General features: G+C 36.1%; 5 protein-coding genes across 7 annotated transcripts; 2 read left to right on the top strand and 3 right to left on the bottom strand.

Annotated features, from left to right (window-relative positions):
* Window positions 1–855: 855 nt before the first annotated feature.
* Window positions 856–4,760, bottom strand: LOC149406591 (rho GDP-dissociation inhibitor 1-like). Its single transcript, XM_089607698.1, has 5 exons — window positions 4,489–4,760; window positions 4,008–4,074; window positions 2,621–2,839; window positions 2,132–2,256; window positions 856–1,117 (listed from the first exon to the last, which is right to left on the bottom strand). Exons 1-5 carry the CDS (start codon window positions 4,726–4,728, stop codon window positions 1,040–1,042), a joined length of 729 nt encoding a protein of 242 aa, XP_089463824.1. The 5' UTR covers window positions 4,729–4,760; the 3' UTR covers window positions 856–1,039.
* Window positions 4,761–8,623: 3,863 nt separating this feature from the next.
* LOC149406589 (PTB domain engulfment adapter) lies at window positions 8,624–11,539 on the top strand. Its single transcript, XM_089625659.1, has 4 exons — window positions 8,624–8,876; window positions 10,349–10,430; window positions 10,533–10,691; window positions 10,776–11,539. The coding sequence occupies exons 1-4, from the start codon at window positions 8,682–8,684 to the stop codon at window positions 10,841–10,843; spliced, it is 504 nt and encodes a 167-aa protein (XP_089481785.1). The 5' UTR covers window positions 8,624–8,681; the 3' UTR covers window positions 10,844–11,539.
* On the bottom strand, window positions 10,856–11,212 carry LOC149406590 (B3 domain-containing protein At4g02870-like). The gene has a single exon (XM_089617151.1). It carries the CDS (start codon window positions 11,210–11,212, stop codon window positions 10,856–10,858), a length of 357 nt encoding a protein of 118 aa, XP_089473277.1.
* A 2,032-nt stretch (window positions 11,540–13,571) lies between the features above and the next one.
* Window positions 13,572–14,202, top strand: LOC149406588 (Fasciclin-like arabinogalactan family protein). The gene has a single exon (XM_089607692.1). It carries the CDS (start codon window positions 13,572–13,574, stop codon window positions 14,112–14,114), a length of 543 nt encoding a protein of 180 aa, XP_089463818.1. The 3' UTR covers window positions 14,115–14,202.
* LOC149406587 (phosphorelay protein) lies at window positions 13,969–15,217 on the bottom strand. Of its 3 annotated transcripts, none has more exons than XR_016295558.1 (3): window positions 14,817–15,214; window positions 14,388–14,743; window positions 13,969–14,160 (listed from the first exon to the last, which is right to left on the bottom strand). XR_016295558.1 is itself a non-coding variant. In XM_089607686.1 (2 exons), exons 1-2 carry the CDS (start codon window positions 15,078–15,080, stop codon window positions 14,438–14,440), a joined length of 570 nt encoding a protein of 189 aa, XP_089463812.1. In that variant the 5' UTR covers window positions 15,081–15,215; the 3' UTR covers window positions 14,197–14,437. The 3 variants fall into 3 exon arrangements, 1 of the variants encoding a protein (XP_089463812.1); XR_016295559.1 differs by having other exon boundaries at window positions 14,113–14,246; window positions 14,817–15,217; XM_089607686.1 differs by lacking the exon at window positions 13,969–14,160 and having other exon boundaries at window positions 14,197–14,743; window positions 14,817–15,215.
* Window positions 15,218–17,380: the final 2,163 nt, after the last annotated feature.

The raw sequence follows: 17,380 nt of genomic DNA, 5'->3' as shown, positions 1-17,380 counted from the left end.
TGCAGAAGAGGGTTTCTTGTTTTATACTTTGCTCAAACCTGTTTGAAATTCTCCAAATCATCCAAGATTCCTTTATCATTCTCAAAACACTTTGTACCTCACAAATGATCTATAAAATGAAAAAAATAATTACAAAAAATATCAAAAACACTTAAGGACTCGCTTCGAGACAATGTAAAAATACATGATAATAAGTGAGTATGAAACACATTTATGTAGAGCCAGCTAAGGATCACATGGACAAATGCCCCTCAAAAAATTAAAAAATGTAAATGTAACTAAACAATTATCAAAATTTATACTATTACCCTAAAATTATATGATTTTAAATTCGCCCCCTAGTTTTGTTTTTTCAAATTTGTCATCTCTACAGCAGTTTAGGGCTCCGACTTTACTTATCAGGGTGTCATTTTCCTCAATTGAGAAATGACCCATCATAATTAACAATGGCGAGAATGTCCCGGCAAAAATTTCAAAATCTAAAAAGTTAATAGTTTATTGTTGTGGCATCATGTTTAACGACGCTTTTACCTTCGTGATCTGAAAACAAACATTCCCTTGTTCCCACATAAGTCGTCGTTTTTTCAGGTGACGTGAAAAACTTTTCTCGTCGGCCAAAAGCGGAGGTGAATGTATATCTTCGTGTAGTAATGACTTACTCAGCGTACATTGAGTGCAATTTATTTTCTCATCTTGCAAATATGCGTAAACAATGCTTTGATCGATCCGCACTATGAATATGGAAGATAATCGTAGAAAGAAAGTGTGCAAGATATATTTCTATATATATATAAAAAAAAAAAAAAAAAGATTTATAAGATATTTTGTTTAAATCAATCCTTGCATTTCCTAATACTTCACCCGCACTCTCGTTTCAAATTACTAAAAGGCAAATAATTAAGCAATTAATCCAGCTATGAAAAACAATCTATATATGTCTTATTACTGAAAGTGTAAATAAGCTCCATAAAACTACTCATCAATAAAGCGGAATAAGAAAAAAAATAAACACAGAGGTTTGGAGTCTTGCGTGGCTTTATTAACTTGTGCTCCAACCCTTTCGAATATCAAAGGTGTAGTTGATTTCCAAGTAGCACTTGTTATCGTCGTCAAGGAACTGTAACCACATAAAAACTACTATTAAACAAAATAAACATATGGTTTTCAACAATAATAGTTATAAAAAAAAATGTCATGTTAAATCAACACACATATAGCTAAATAAAAAAAGTTGAAAATTGATTTGGTCTAGGTTTTGAAAGCATGAAAACTCAACAATTTATTAATAACGTGATTATATATTCCTTAATTATATAGTTTCTAGGGCTAATCCCCAAAGCATACACCAAATAGGGATTAACAGGATCACTTTTTTTTCTCTTTTTTTTTTGTGAAAGGATTTACCCAAATTATGATCAACAACACTAAATATGAAACATAATTTATTTTCATCCGGGTCATCGCATACCGTTAATGTCTCACAATGATTGGACCTCACTCGTCAAGTGGGTCCCACATGTGTTAGACATCAGCGATCCACTGACCACGGATGAATAGCATACTCAAATACAAATGTATTTGTTCTAAGAGAAGCTTTATTTGATTGTGATCCTGAAATGCTCTCGAGAGTTTGCTCGCTAATATGTCATTGCCAAGTATGGTATAAATTTTTTAGTTGGTATATTTTGTTCATAGGTTAAATACTTTTATAACAAAGAAAGTTAAAATTTTACTCACGCAGATAACTATTTTGGGTAAATGGCATTTTCCAAAATTACTATCCGACTCCTAGGCATTGTGTTTGTAACAAGGGACGAAGCCAGAAAACCTGTTAAGGGAGGCTAAAATAACTATTTGTGCATATAAGTTCGACAAATTAGGCTAAAAATAACTTTTTGTGCATATAACTTTTATAGGTTCATCATTATTAGGAAGATCAATATATCGGATTTTACTATTTTTAAGAAATTCATTATTTTTATAGGGTGATTAATTATTATTGAAGATATCTAATTTGATACAAATAGTAACCCTCTTTCCCACATCAGAGAATTCAATTTCATAGCATATATTCTTATTGTAACTCATATTTCAATTATTTTTGTCTTCGACATTATTCGTATGAACGTACCTTGGATCTTGCGGAGTACTGTCCTCTGGCGAAGAGGCCGGAGGGAGTCGTGTCTTCAGGCATAACGTGTGTGTAAAGCTCAGCTTGGGGACTGAAAGTTCCGATCATCTCCTTTGTACTATCAACTAATACATGTAAAAAAAAATATCTTAATAATTTGTCACACCAAGAATATATTCATCCATTCACTATTTTATTACATAAAATGAAGAATGTGTGGTATTCTAATTAAATAATCATTTGAAAGTCAAATTTTGTCTGAAATTAGCGAAATAGTCCAAGTTTATAAAAATGTACTAAAACTAGAGATCAATAATTTTTCTTTTTTACCCATTTACATAAATCTTATCACACTGGTAACTTACTTGTATATGACATTGTCAAAAACTTTTTTTGGACAATATACATTTGCATATTTTGCTAATTAAAACTTAGATTTAGTTTCGAATGTCTATTATGTATTTTTTTTCTATAAAGAATTAGGCTTACCCTTGATAGCGGTTTTCCAAACCGTGTTGGTGTATTTGAGGCCAGACACAATGTTGTTGCTGACTTTGAAGGAGAATTTGAGGTTGTAACGACTTCCTTCTTTGAGCGTGAACCACAGTCCCTTCGGGTTTCCATCTTCGGGGATCGAAAGGACAATGTCCGCTCTATCCGGGGACTGGATTGAAAGTTCCAGGATCTTCACTTCCGGGTCAAGAACTTCTGCTTTGTTTAATTACCGCTCCACGATTTAGTTATTTTATTACTAATTAACGAGGGGATATGTTATAATTATACAAATCAATAGAATTATGCTATCCTATATCCTCGTAACAAGATCGTATCTCATTAAAGATTTGTTTGGAACCCGGAAAATGTAAAGGAAAAAAAAAATGAGAATTCGTTGTGTTTTTTAGCTTTGTTTGAATTGAGAAAAATAAGAGACAAATCTAATTATCACCACTTTTATACCATTTTCATTTTTCTACAAATTTTTACTTTCTCCTACATTTTTTGCATCTAAGTATCATGTTATTTTATTTAAAACTTAAAAAAAAAAAAATTTGAGAGCCTTGGCCATTCTATATGCTTGAGAAGCTTGTATGAATTATACAAATGTAGCTACCCGCCAACTATATGCAATAATCAGAAAAATCAAAGTCTTCTTAGTCATGAAATGTTTAGATCATTGGCCATTAGATCTCCTTCTATTTTAACAAAGAATTCTAAATTATGTAACTTTTACATTATGGCATATTCAAGTTACTATTCTTCTAAGAATAGAAAGCTAAAAGTTTCACCGTGAAAAGGATGCAATGATTTTGCTTTATTTATTTGAGTTTACCCATCTAATAATTAGTGGTTGATTCTCAGATAGGGGTTTACGATTGAGATTCCCATATATCATAGGCTAACCTAAAATTAAAATTGATCGGATATAAAATACAAAGTCAAAGGCTATATTTTATATGCTATCATTATTCTCTTTTCTTTCCGAACATGTAGGAACTAACAAAACGTGGGAACATCTCGGGGGTTAGGTTTAAATATTAAAAAAAAAAAAAAAATATTGGTGACGAAAAAAGAAGAGCCATCAGATAGAAAAGAAATGAAACCAAGCAATGTCTTCAAAGCCATATGAAGCAACCAGGGAAAAACACAATGAAAACGATACGAGAAAATACATAATTTTTGTGCATGAGCGATGTTTTCGTGATAAACACGACGAGAACTTATAGGATTTGCTAAGACAATGCATATACGGCAAATTTATCAAGAACGGTATATTTATAAAACTGAAGTAAAAAATATCAAGATTTCCCGAAAGAGTATATACCCAATAATAAAATTAAAGATTTAATATTATTAAGATTGATAAAACAGCACGTACCTCCAACATTGTCGAAATCCACACTGCCAAGAAGTTGTTCCTTCCACCTCCTCAAACTCTCATCATCCTGAATGAAAAACAATACACACAAATTAACTTAATAGAGAAAAGTTTTTCTTTCTTTCTTTCTTTCTTTCTTTAATCGGTGATATCTGAATCGTTGGATATTTGTATCTTGAAAACACATCTTAATATATATTTTTTAGCAATATCACTAATTATAATTCATCTAACATATTAATTATATATAAAAGATATAACTAAAAGCCTATTACAAAATAATTTTTCTTCTTGGTTTAAGTGATACCATATTATAAGAAATACTTCGTGATATGACAAGATTTAAATATATATACAAAAAAAACAAAAACTAGTTATAATAAAATTGTGATAACATGCAAGTTTTCTTGGAAAAATATCAACAAAAACTAAATATGAATATGAACTATGGAAAAATAATAATATATATAAGAGTTAGAACCTTGTCTTTCTCGATCTGCTCTTTGAGGGTGTATTGTGGGCCCAGCTGTAATTTGTTGTTGCTGTTCTCGTCGTCCTCGTGATCTTCATGATCGTTGGCACTAAGAGAAGCCTCACTCATCTGTTTCACCAACTTCTCTTCGTCACGGCACGTCGTTTCATGTTCCTGCTTTTCTTTCTCCAAACTACTCTCTCCTCTATCATTCATATTCTCGCGATCATGATCATGATCGAATCCCATATTCTTTTTTTTTTTGTTTGCAAAGTAATTGATGATATAGCCCAAGGATTATATGTACGTATATGATCAAACCACGTACGTGTGACAAAGAGTTTGGATATTAAAAAGGTAATAATAAGTTTTGGAGTGATCAATAATATGACCGCATATGCATGGGATGGGAAAGGAAAAAAAAAAGGAAAACCCAGAAAGGGAACGATTGATCGTCTTACAGCTAAAGCAGAAAAGTTCCGAGAGAGAAAAAAAAAAAAAAAAAAAAAAAACGAGTAAGCAAAACACAGCGAAAAACTATTGCTTGTCTGGCTAATGGCTTTTCTTGATGTGGGTTGTTGAGAGAGAGAGAGAGAGAGAGAGAAATGGTCGTTTATTTTACAAGAGGTTCCACTAATTTTTGGGTGGTGATCCGGAAATTAATGATATGAGAGAAAAGGAAAGAACGTGAATGTCACTATTATTGGACTAATTTTGCATTGCATAATATTCAGAGTACAACATATTATTTTATTTCAAATTGTTTTTTTATTACTTACTTATTTTCAACTAGAGGAATAAATGGCAAATGTTAGCTGTGTGCCTAATATTTTCCGTGCTGTCTCTCGTGGATTGTACGAGAGGTTAGAAAAATGGCGTTTCTAATCGTCACCACGATTGTTTTTTTTATTTATTTATTTATATCGGAAGTCACCACAATTGGTTTCGTGGGGCCTACAAAGTATTTTATTTTGTACAATATTATGGTAGAAAGAAAATATTATTTTCTAGTCAATCGTATGGACGTGGAAAGCCATATTCCTTGTCAATAATTTGAATGTGAATGGCTCTCCACAAATAACGTTTAGTATGTTGTGCAAAAGAAACAAGGTGAACTAAATGTTTAATTCTCTTAACATATTTGTCAATAAGGTAAAAACCCTACTAATTTTATCAATGTCTTAACTTTGATCAAGACTTTGATTATATTAATGTCATTTAGTATATTCAATCTTTAGTAGTTATTTAGACATTTTGACCGTTGTGCAACACGTAAAACTATCATGCAAGTCATCTTTTCATAGCAAAACAAATTGTGATTTCGTCACGATGAAGTTTGAAACTTTGCTATCACCTTATTATCATGCTAAAAAACGCAAGATTTCTACTTGAAAATGGTACAAGACATAACTTAGGCCCACTAACCAAGTCGATGATCAAATCAAGACCCAAGGCCAAAGCTCAAGCCCACCTCATTACACTTATCTAAAAAAAAAACCTATTAAAAGATATCACAAGTTAGGCCTTAATAAAAGAAATTAGGCCCGACATGAAGGCCAAATCATGACCACCTCGCATCAAAATTGACACAAAAGTCAGCCTCGCTGCCAAAGGCCCAAGTCCGACACAGAGACATTTTCCTAGGTCTTGGAGGATAGTCCTAACATGCAGGTCGGGATGATCTTGTGCGCGAAAGCGTGCCTAGCTCGTAGGTTAGGACTATACTGATAAGTCTGTTTTATTCACACTTATCGGCTACTTTTAACCTTAAATTGTAGATAGTCCTTAAGTAATTTTGATGGCTTCTCATAGTTTTTGTGGTGAGTTGCATGTTTTTTTTTTATCAATGTCTCAAAGTTTGAAGTTGAACCGAGCTATTTCAATGTATTTGAGAATAAATGGAGATATTCAACGCATAAAGAGTGCAATCAGAAACACTGCGCTCACTATGAACTTTCAAGCACGGAAAAAACATAGATGCAACTCCTCGCGTCTAGCTAGCTAGTCACCACATTTAATGATCAAGATGTGAGTACTTGTGCTTGCTTTTGGCTTTTATATGTGTGGATAAAGTTAAATGGTGGACTGATCAATTTCACACTTGAATGTTTATTCAATAAGCACATGTGTCTCGTGTTGTTGCTTATTGGGACAATTATTTCAGTAACCGTTGGATTCTTAATCGGCCTTGAACGGTTATTTGATGTATACGTTGTCATCGTAGACATGCGACTTAACTAGTAATAAAATGTTAATTAACTTCTCCAATTTTATTTGTTATGCTTTGTGACTATCGGACTTATGATCCTACTTTTTATCCCATTTGGTTAATATATAAGGTATTATATTATTTTCTTGTTTACTTATTTTATTATTATTTTTAATCAGATTTTACTTATTTTTCTTTTTTAATTACGTATATTTAGAATAATCACTCAGCATTTTAGGATTTTTCCACGTGTATTGTTGTAGTGTTGATCATCGGTTCACACTTCACCCAAAGGTGCCATACCGTAAAATGAAGAGTTTTATAAGCAACTAGGCCACCTAAAACGTTAGGTTTGGGATCTAGCCTATGTTTTGAGTTTTTTAGGGAAATAGCCAAACGTAATAGGTGGCAAACAATGTTTTACTTTTTTGTCCTCAATAATTAAGACAGTTTTTTAATTAGCGTATTTTTTTTTCCCTTTTTTTGTGCGTTAATAGTTCCTAATACGTAGGAGGCAGTTATTTTGCTTTTTAACCTAGTATCCACGTTCTATCTCTCTCTCTCTCTCTCTCTCTCACTCTCTCTCTCTCCAGCCACTCCACAAATCCGGATCTGGGCGTATCCACGTTCTCTCTCTCTCTCTCTCTCTCTCCAACCCGAGCGTGGCTGCGCCCGGCGAGATCGGCACCGGGGGAGATTCACCGGCCATGGGCGACGCCACCTGGGCCGATCCCGGCGTCGGGGAGGACCCACCCGACCGGGTGGCGCTGTTTGATTGCTTGCTGGTCGCGCCGGCGAAGCATGCGGCCTAGTCGTGACCGCACCTGAGGAGGCGCGCGCCGGTGGGGAAGCGCCGACGTTGGACGGCCATCCATGGAGGAGCCGACGTTGGACAGGAGGCGGTCCAGCCAAACAGCGCCGGGGTCTCTCGGCCTGCAGGCACGGAGGTTTGGTTGAAGAGGCTCGGGAGATCTTCGGGTCGATGAGGCTCGACGGGGTCGAACCTTATGTCGAACATTTCGGGTGCGTGGTAGATTTTCTGAGCCGAGACGGGTTTTCGAAGGAGGCCAAGGAGTTGGTTGCGGAGAACATTTCGGGTGCGTGGTGGATATTCTCACTGTTAATTTTTTTAACAGTGAAGATTTTTTAATGTCTGTTTTTGGAAAAATGTAGAGGTACAGATGATTTATTTACAGTTATTTCCATTTATTTCCAGCTTGGTTAGAGGTGACCAGACTCGCACTGTTAATTTTTTTTTTTTTAACAGTGAAGATTTTCGAATGTCTGTTTTTGGAAAAATGTAGAGGTACAGATGATTTATTTACAGTTATTTCCATTTATTTCCATTCAAATTACTTAAATGTGGAGAATGAGATAATTTCCAGTAATTTACGTTTATTATCTGTGTTGACAGGTTCCCAACAGTAACGCCAATCTTGGTGAGCCGTTCTAGATTAGCGCGCCACGTATAACAATTTTGAAATTGTCTGTTATTTTATATTATTATTGCTTATTATTTAATATAAATATATTCATTATTTCCATTTGATTAAGTAAAAGAGCAAATTAGTCTATTAATTATTGACACCTAAGCACGTTGGCTATTTCCCTAAAAGTTATGAAACATAGGCTAAAAACAAAATCTATAGTTTCAAAGTGGCTATTTTGCTACAATGGCCCTAAAATGAAGCACTTAAATGACGTGGCACCGTAAAAAAAAAAAAAAAAACCTTGCAAAACAGAGCTTTTTAGGAAAGTTGTTGAACAACATCGCATGAGAGAACGTCAACGCTGATGTGGCGCTTCCTCAGAGGCTTTCTAAATTAGTAGGACCCACTACATGGATCACCACCGACCGATATCAGTTGTTGTCAGTGCTCGTAAAAGATAATGAACCAAAATATTCACAATCACACAAATATTACAAGAAAAACTGAAAAGGTATAAAAAGGAGTTCACTTTAGTTCCGTCATCAGAAAGTGGGGCTACGAAAATGGAATCATTATTAGAGTTGAGAAAAACGACGATGAGTTCAGGGACACACGAAGTGTACGTTTCTGCGGTGCCTCTCAGAGCAGCCAAAGGGCCAACTCAGCTTCTCATGTCCGCTGTTTATAGTCTCAATTTTTGGGATTTTCAACATTTCATGGTCATCGTCAACCCCGTATCACAGCCACCCAATTTTCAGGTTCTCTTTCTTTCTTCACTTATATTGGTAAAAGTTTTGTTTCCTTCTCATTTTAGGTCTGAGATTGTTGGAATCAAAGGTTATATACTTATATATATATATTACCCTTTTTTTTTCCTTCATCGAATTCATTATGTTACTTACACTTGCTTGCCCATATGTATATTCATGTATTTATGTTATATTTTCTCTAGCAGAGTTTATTACTCTAGATCTCAAAAAAAAAAAAAAAAAAAAAAAATTACGATTATTGTGCTCTTTTGAACTTTGTTGATTCTCTCTTTAACAAATTTTGGCATTGAACTGTTTTGATAAATGCTTGGGATATTAGATGAATTGGAAATTTTATTCGGACCAAAACGAAATTTCAGAGTAATTGGAATTTCACTACCACCGCTAAATTAGAACGGAATCTTCCTTTCGATTTGTTTAGGCACTATTCATGAGATAAAAATAATAATTTTTTAAAAAACTTAATATATCTTATCTTTTTTTTTTGTTAATGAATATTGTCATAACTTAATGGCTGTGTTTGCCATAGCTTTGCTTTTTAAAAAAGTGATTTTAAAATAACTATACGAAAAAACTGTTGTTTTAAAAAACAGATGAGTGTTTGGTAAACTATTGTAAAATAGTTGTAGCTGTTAACAAAAGCTGATTTAGTGTTTGGTAAAATATATATTAATATTTATAAGTGATAATTATTTATATAAAATGTAATTAATAATAATAATAAGATATATATTTTGTTATATAAAAAATTATATCAAAGTGGGTGTCTATAGAATGTAAAAAATAAATTATAAATTTTGGTGACGTCAAAAAAATTATTTGATAAAAGCATATAAAGATAATTAGAATTAAAAGTTAGTGTAAGAGAAAAAAAAGAAGTTAAGAGAGAGAAATTACAATCCAAAAACTAAAGCTACGTATAAAAGCTACAAATTGTAGCTTTTGGTTTTTTAGTTAAAATATTCAAAAACACTTTTTAGCTTTTAGAAAAAGTAATTTTACCAAACACTTAAATATGATTTAACTTTTATAAAAAACTAAAATCAAGCTTAATAAGCTGAACCAAACATAGCCAATATTACTTTTTTTTTTTTATATTTCAACTTAATATCATCTTTTCTGTTTGTTCTATACAAATTTAGATTGAATCACTAAAACTAGAAACTGATTAATACAAATGGGTCCCACTACCACTGGTATTTGAGTAAATAATAATTTCGGTCACCAACGAAGTTTTTTAAAAATTATATCGAATGAATGTATTCTCCTAATTTGGAATTCTCAGTTGAAATTTCAAAATATATAGTATAACTTCATTCGAGGAATTTATTAGAATCAAACAATGTATTCATCACTGATATTTGTTACTTAACTAACTGGTATCACATTTACATATTCCTGAGTGTACGTACATACATCCTAAACTAATAATTCCATTTCCAAATATAATTTTTTTACAGGCCCTCGTTTACGATTTTCAACCAAAAGACCCTGAGAGCATTTATGTAGCCCTTGAAGCCCTATCCGGTAGATCTATACCAGGTAAAAAAAAAAAAAATCACAAATGTACAGTCAAAACTATTCATTTATTTGACTGCGACCAAACTTCAACGCTGTTGAATAATATCGGTCAATATTTTTCAGGAGTAATTCTCACAAGGAAGTTATCGAAACTCCCTAGAAAGAAATGCTGGTTCGTCGGATCTTCCGAAGCGACGGCCATACAAATGGCACGTGAGTTCAACCGAAACTGGGACACCAATTTGAGAATCGGCTCTCACGACTGTCGCGACTATACCAACGGTAACAAAAAAAATGATATATTAAAAAAAAAAGAAATAAGTAAAAGGTATTGATCTTCATTTCATTTGTGCCATATGTATCTAGGGCTCGTCGAGTCTCTAACCGGAGAAACAAAAGTTTTGGAGCGCTTGCGAAGAAGCCAAAGTAATTAACTAATTAATTAGTTATATAGCTCTAGACAAGACAGAAAAGTAGAAGAGAGACGAATCGGGGTCGACGTAAATACCGATTTCGTCCCCGGGTCGGAGCCTTCGGCGAACCACGAAGTGGGAGACCCAGCCGAGCTTGAAGCCGAACACGCTGCCACGTCGGACCTTCCGGAAGGTGAGCTCGTGCCACGTCATCGTGTCGGTGTCGAGCATCTCGACCGTCGCGGCCTCGGCCTTGATGCCCTCCAACACGTGCTCGGCCTCGGCGCGGCTGAACTTGAACATCCGGTCCAGCGCCACGTCAGCTTCCCCGAGCACTTTCCGAATCTTCCATTGGATCACCGTCTTGGAGATTGGAGAAGAGCACTGCATTTTTTTTTTTTTTTTTTTTAAAATTTGGAGTTTGGTTTTTTTGTGTTGTTTTAAGGTGTTTTTTGGAGTACACGAAGTAATGTAAGTACGTTGAATAGAGTGTTAAGTTCTTATAGATATGGTAAGGTCAAATAAATGTAGTGTTGTCAAACATTCCTTTTTTTTTTTCTTTCTTAAAGAGAATTTGAGAGAGTAGACGTTTGTTTGTTAGTTGTTGCGATGAATTTGAAATATTCGCTGCGAAAAAGGAGGGTCGTTTGTTTGTTTGTGTGTTTACTTTTTCCCATGCCTTTTGAAATATTAAATTTTATTTATACAAGGGTCAAGTCAAGGGGATCTAGTGATTTTCTAGGTTTGGTTGAATACGAGTATGATAATTAGTTACTTTCTGGCGTAGAAAAGCTTAATTTATTGATAACTTGTTTGTTGGTTATTTTAATTTTGAGCCTCTCGTTGGAAATGTTTTCATGTGATGAGAAACTTTTCAAAAGACACTTTATACTTAAAATGAATCTAGCAGAAATTTCTATTACAACATTTTAATGTTTGTTTTAGATTACATTTAATGTGTTTGCTGTTCGACTCAGAGTTAGACCTCGTGATCGCATGTAGAAATGGTGTCCGACCGCCTTATCTTGTAGGAAATGAGAATTTCCGAACTCCTAACACCTGAGAAAAGAAAAGGATGTTAAGCTATTGGAGTAGGGATCAATTTTTGACGAAGAACTCTCCGACGCCCAACATTAATTTTCGTGTAATGTTTGAGATCAGGTTCTAATTAGTCTCTTGGTTTTAGTCACTCTAGAGAGAGAAATGTGTGAAGAGAAATTGAGGTATCGTGGGGCTTGAATGAGGAGAGTGAGGTGCAAAGGGTCTGATCTCGCTGCTGGATCCCATGTATCACAAGAGAACTAACAATTAGCAACGGATGATAACTCACAATGGTTAATAAGTGTCGCTAATAAATTAAAGACAATTATCGTGATTTAGCATCAGTTAACTGCCACTAATGCACTAAATAGAGAAGCTAATATAATGTTTGGTTGTATATCTTGTACCGGTGACACTAGGAGAAAAAAATTCTTTAGAAGTGACATAAGTCGCTTCTAAAGGCCCAAAAGATATATTTAGAAGAGATTTTTAGAAGAGATAAAGTCGCTTCTAGAATTATCTTGGAAGCGACTTTAGAAGTGATATAGTCGCTTCTAAAGTCTTTTTGTCGCTTCTATAAACGTCGTCAGTTCTCTTTTAATTATTTATCTAGACTCAGGTATAGATGTCGCTTGATTTAATCTTATTGACATTACGATTTGATTCAAGCAATTGGTGAAATCGAGTTTTAATACCAATTTAGTACCATAATTAATACGTTACAATATATATTAATGAGAAAATACAATATTGTCAACTAATTTTTTTTTATTTTTAGAAAATAACGATTGTCAACAAAAAAAAAAAAAAATCAATTGCTGTTTAAGGACATTCACTCTATTAAAGATTGAACTCACGACATAAACATTAAAAGTGGTGTAAATTATCAGTTCATTAAATTTGATACTGCAACTGTTTATTTATTTGTTTATTTCTCGGCTTTACATCTTGAGAAAAAAAAAATCTAAATAATCACTAAAATCAATTTTGAGCGACTAATGCGACTAGAATGACTAGCTTACTAGTTTACTAATTTGTACTAACGAATCAGTTGATAACTTTTTTTTAAGGGCACTATCGGTCAGAATTACATAATATATTAGCAATGCAAAGCGCAAGTGACACTATTGGTTAAGATTACATAGTAGGTGACCGTATTGACCAAAATTACATAATTTTTAGAATAAATCTTAAGGGGAATGAATTTCTGCATCTCATAGGAGCTTGAACCCATAATCTCTCCGTCGACGTGTGTGAAATTACCGCTAGACCAAACTAACTACTAGTTTGCCATACAATCAATTTGCCATTAGACTTGTTTGACCATTTGATGAAACATAATGGTCAATTTGCCATTAGACTCGTTTGACCATTTGATGAACTTTTCTGTTGATAACTTGATATACAATCAATTTGCCATTAGACTTGTTCGACCATTTGATGAAACATAATAAGTTAGTTATCCATTCTACGAATAAAACTAGATATTATGATATAATCCCCCTTTGTCATAACTTTTTTTAGTTATATTTAGTCCTTAAAAAAAATACAAAAAAAAAAAAAAAAAAGTAGCATTTTTCAATCTTAAGCCAACTTTAATAATACATAATAAGATGTTAACGTTTGCAACTTGGTGTGAGTGGGAGGTCATCCACTTAAAAGATCTCTCTTCGCTGGGATCTAGAAAGTCAGAGAGAAGAAATCCGAGATGAGTAGGACGAGATCGAATTGCAGAAGAAAGTCAACGATTGGGATCAAGTGCATAGGGTTGGTCTCACTAGTTGCTTTCTGGTTACTGATCGCGATCACGTTCAGGGCGACGATTCAGCCGCCGCCAAAGGAAAACGCCAGCGAGTTTCTCGGCAAGTTCGGAGCGATGATGGTGAAGATGCTGCCGGAGGACTTACCGTTCACGGTGTTCGTCCCGTCGGAAAGAGCCTTCAAACGCCACCTAAAACTATCTCCGACGAACGACACTCTCAGCGCCGATTCCGACGAGTTCGCGATCGTGTCGAGAGTGTTGGGATTCTCGTCGATCCCGAGAGCTCTCACGTCGGCCGACGTGGCTCTCCACCGCTCGTCATCGTACGAATCCGTGTCTGGCTTCGCGCTTTTCGTCTCCAAGAACCGCCGTGGAACGCTGATTGTCAACGGAGTTCGTTCAAAGAGAGTTGATTTACGAGCTCGACAGATCGTCGTTCATCTCATGGACGGCGTTCTCATGGATTCTCGGTTTCGAGACTCTTTCTGAGTTTTACCTGTGTTGTATTGTTTGATAATGAACCATTTTCGCTGATCTACACAACAGCAAAGTAAATGAGTCAAAAGTCTTCTTTTTAGTCTTCATGTATCGTTTGCCTCTATTTTCTTTCATGAACAAGACCTAAACAAATGTTAAGAGGAGAGAATTTGACATCAGTTCCTAATATTAGACTAGAAAATTAAAAATTTGGCACATAAACACATGTTAGCCATCAATCAATCACCAACGAATCTAGATTCCAAGTTGCAGCATCATCAAAACCTGGAATAATACAGACTCTGATACAAAGACGAGGATCGGATCGGATCGGATCAGAGAGTGTCGAGCCAGGAATCGAAATCATCATCCAACGCTTTGACATCAGATCGAGAAGAAGAGGAAGGCAAATCATCATCCAGCTGGAGAGCGTCCAGAGAACCGAAAGAGTCCAGAAGCTTCTCGAGCTGCGCGTTCACCGTCGCAGGCTTCGATACTGGATCTGCGAGTATCGTACTCTGAATACTCAGCCCAGCCATATCTGAAGGCAACAGATCTTCATCGACGAAGAGCCTCCGAGACAATTCCACGCGCTCAAGCCGATCGGCGAGGGCGTTCAGATTCAAGGACAGAAACGACGCCTGGAAAAAAAAAAAAAAAAAAAAAGGAGGTAGATTAGATTTTGGATTCACAGGAATGCGAGTGATCGATTACCTCTGGGTTTGAAGCACCGTCGTGACCGAGAAAATCGTGGTCGGCGGACCAGGCGAGAATTGCCTCTCCTTTGAGCGAGAGCCTGGAAGCGAAGGCTTCGGTGAATTCGTCGCCGATGACGTCGTCAATGGTGGATTCCGCGGCCTCTGCGATCAGGAGGCGGTAATCGGCGCCTTTGCTTAAGGCAGTGGTGGCCGGAGATGGAACATCGCCGCCGCGTTGAGGATTTTCCGTCTTGGATTTCGCCGGAACTTTTCTGTTCATCGTGTGCTTGCAATTCCTAAACGCATGATATGAAACGCGGCTTAAAAGTTAAAAATGAAGCTATTTCGCGTTCCCTCAATATTTTTTTTTTTAGTCCTTGGATTTTTTTATTATATATGTTTCTACATTTTTTTTAATACAACTTAAACCGGGCTTAGGTTCTTCAGCTCCATTTTGTTCAATTTTAACGAAACGGTGTGTTCCGTTACGGATCAAATTGGAAAGAAAAGTGTTGTTCCGGACCTATTTGAAACGGAATTTTGTTCTTGTTTGTAGGAAAGAATGGAACTGAATGTTCGATTTCGAATCTAGATGATGATGAGACTTGAGATCGTCATCGGCAACTGTGAGATATTCAGCATTATCTCGTCTCGCTGACTGGAGTGACTAAAGCTTGCGTGGCAACATCAAGAGGAGTCTGGTAAAGATCAACGGCTGAGCTTCATTCCCCCTTTGTATATATGTTGTTGTGTTAGCGTTAGTCAGAGTTAGTTGAAATCAGTTGTAATCTTCTTCATCTCTTGTATTTTCTCTGTAAACTATTCAAGAAGGATATTGAGAGTCTGAGAGGTTGAGCGATCTGTGAGGCTAGGTTCTCTGTGATTGGTCGCGGTACTCGTTTGATTCCGGCGAAGCCTTTTGTTGTTCTGATTGAGAAAAGAGAAAGGAAGTGTACTGTGGAAGTGTTGATCGGAGATTTGAATAAGAAAAGCAGACTGAACATCCGGTTGAGGAGTTCCGGGGATTAGGCTATAGTGGCTGAACCTCGTTAACAAATCTTGTGTCTTTGTTTCTTTTCTATTCTTTTCTGTTAATCTTTGCGATTCTGAATTTGTGAATTCTTGGGTGTTTTAAGGTTCGATTCTTGACAAGTGGTATCAGAGCCTGCGTTTGGCTTTACGAACCACCACATCGAATTCGTTTGAAGATCATAAGAGGTAATCCTGGCGGAGCAAGAAGACAACGCTCAAACCCCTATCTCAGAGGAGACGAACGAGACTCTGCCAAATTCACAAAGCGATCAGGAAATTCAACCAAACCCTAGCCCCGAAGTCAATTGGATCCCTTTGGCAAATATGAGGATCGACATCGACAAGTTCGATGACACCGGCGACTTCAGGATTTGGAGACGAAAGATCTCAGCGCTGTTGGCACAACAACGGCTTCTAAAGACGATCGATGATCCGATCGTGTGGCCACCAAATATACCTGAAGATCAGAAGAGTGAAATGTTAGAAACGGCAACAGGTACAATAATCTTTCACCTCTCTGACTCTATCATCAGGATGGTGGATAAGGAAGACACACCAGCCAAGATTTGGAAGAAATTGAACGAACTTTTCCAAGCTAAGTCGCTCACTAACAAAATCTTCTTGAAAGAGAAACTTTTCGGTTATAAGATGAACACCACATTGAGTCTAGATCAGAACCTAGATGAGTTCCTTAGGATGACCATAGAGCTTGCTAACTCGGGTGAGAATGAAGCCCTAAGTGATGAGAACCAAGCCATTATCATCCTCAATGCCCTCCCTGAGACCTATAGGGAAGTTAAGTCCGCTATCAAGTATGGTAGAACCTCTATCACTCTAGAAGAAGTCCTGTCTGCGCTTAAGTCTAGAGACCTGGAAATCAAATCTGAGAAAAACCAGTCCAGTGATGGCGAGAACCACATGGCTAGAGGAAGACCTAGCACCAAACAGGCTAGGGACCACAAAGGGAAGGGTAAGTCTAAGTCCAGATCCACCTCACAAACACCAAACCCCAACAGCCAAAGAAAGTGTTATTTTTGTGGCAAACTAGGACATATCAAAAAGGATTGTTACTCCTTTATCAAAAAGAATAAAGATAAGCCTAGTTCCTCCAATACCAACCCTCCTGATTCCGCTAACCTAGGAGAAGGGTATGACAGTGGGGAGGTCTTGAATGTGAGTGAATCCCTTAGAACCAGTGAGTGGATCTTAGACTCCGGGTGTACCTACCATATGACTTATAACCGAGAATGGCTCAATGACTTCGAGAAGGTTGAGAGTGGCAAAGTTGTTATGGGCAACAATCAGACCTGTGAGGTCAAAGGCATTGGAAATGTCACCATCAAGATGTTCGATGAGATGGTAAGAACTCTTGGGAAAGTCAGGTTTGTGCCTGATCTGTCACGAAACCTGGTCTCAGTTGGAGTTCTTGATGATCTTGGATACTTAAACAAGATTGAAAATGGCACCATGAAAGTGAGCAAGGGCTCTCTAGTTGTTCTAAAGGCAGTGAAGCAATCTGGCCTCTATCACCTGGTTGGTGAAACTGTT

The sequence above is a fragment of the Urtica dioica genome, chromosome 1 (genome assembly GCF_054948205.1).
Source record: "Urtica dioica subsp. dioica isolate 48M chromosome 1, U.dioica_male_clone48M_v1_H2, whole genome shotgun sequence".
In the NCBI taxonomy this organism is placed as follows: domain Eukaryota; kingdom Viridiplantae; phylum Streptophyta; class Magnoliopsida; order Rosales; family Urticaceae; genus Urtica; species Urtica dioica.
Note: the sequence above shows the minus strand (reverse complement) of the source record. Positions and strands in the feature narration are given on the sequence as shown.